This window comes from Sinocyclocheilus anshuiensis, unplaced genomic scaffold (assembly GCF_001515605.1).
Source record: "Sinocyclocheilus anshuiensis isolate Anshui unplaced genomic scaffold, SAMN03320099.WGS_v1.1 C32670252, whole genome shotgun sequence".
Lineage (NCBI taxonomy): Eukaryota > Metazoa > Chordata > Actinopteri > Cypriniformes > Cyprinidae > Sinocyclocheilus > Sinocyclocheilus anshuiensis.
Window position 1 is genome coordinate 1 of NW_015619021.1, and position 1266 is coordinate 1266.

Genomic DNA, 1266 nt, shown 5'->3' on the forward strand with positions numbered 1-1266 from the left:
TCATCTAGAACATGTTTCTTTTTTAAGAGTTTTCTTTTGGTCATATAGACTGCTGGTCAGCGTTTTCTGGAATAAATGGAAGCAAACAACTTTAAAGTGCTTTTAACGATATTTTATTTATCTTATTTTATAAGCATTAGATCTTTGTGTGAACAGCTCCCGCAATCTTCTGCAATACAGCTGGTGTTCATTGGTGATGAGAATCTAGTGGTACTGTCTGCCAAGAGCGGAAACGACGGCACTCAGAAACTTCTGCCAGGCCTCCTGGACGTCAGCACTGAAACCAGAGGGGCCAAACTTCATGGCAGCGCACACGGTGATGCAATCAGCCAGAAGCTGTAGAACAAGAGATCTATTAGGTGGCTGTTTTTCGATAAAGATGATTCAACATAATATGAGCACAACAGCTTTCTATATTTACATCACGCAAATATTAGTTTTATTTGCGCAAACCTACTTTGAAGTTGTCGGGATCCACATGCAATTTCTGAGAGTGCATCACACTGAGTGCCGCATAGGTGGCCTTGATGTTATCCATGTTCTTGATGGCTCTCCCCATACCTCCCATCACAGTCCTCCCGTGACCTGCCACCCTGGAGTTACCCATGATCGCAGCGGGGCTTGACAGGTTTCCAAAGGTGGAGAAATATCTCTGAGTCCAGGGATACACGATCAGACACCTTAAATAAACAGAATCATTAAGAACAGCATTAAATAAACTGCGCAACTGACATCATCTAACACGGAGAATGTGTCTATTAAAGAATGTGCTGCAATGATACCTGGCCATGGCCAGAGGTCCGATTTCATCGGGATTGAGCCTTCCCCACAGGTCAGTGATGGCACTTCGCTCAGCATCTGTCCACTCAACCATGTCTACGTTTTAGGGTGTCCTTAGGCACTTGTTTAAGTCCAGTAGGAATCACTAGTAGAAATTCAGAAACCGGAGTACAATTTATTGATGTGTGATGTCTCCGCCCATAACAAGATGCAAAGTCTTATTGGGTAATTTCTCCGAGCAGGTGACGCATATACATGTCTGGACATCACTGATCGGACACCGTCCAAAAGAAATTGTTTTGTAAGATGTCTTAAACATGAGTAAGCTTTTTTTCTGCCTACAGATTGTTGTTGATCAAATATATAAAATAAACCTTAAAAAAAACATGCAAGGGTTCATTACAATTAAATGTCATTTTGTGAAAAAGCAAAAGCACCGTTTTTACCAAATAGGTATTTTAATTACAATATATGGCCAGACAAATG

General features: G+C 41.3%; 1 protein-coding gene across 1 annotated transcript; it reads right to left on the bottom strand.

The window, feature by feature from the left end:
* Positions 1-97: 97 nt before the first annotated feature.
* LOC107682864 (hemoglobin subunit beta) lies at positions 98-939 on the bottom strand. The gene is made up of 3 exons (XM_016478984.1): positions 783-939; positions 458-680; positions 98-336 (listed from the first exon to the last, which is right to left on the bottom strand). Exons 1-3 carry the CDS (start codon positions 872-874, stop codon positions 205-207), a joined length of 447 nt encoding a protein of 148 aa, XP_016334470.1. The 5' UTR covers positions 875-939; the 3' UTR covers positions 98-204.
* Positions 940-1266: the final 327 nt, after the last annotated feature.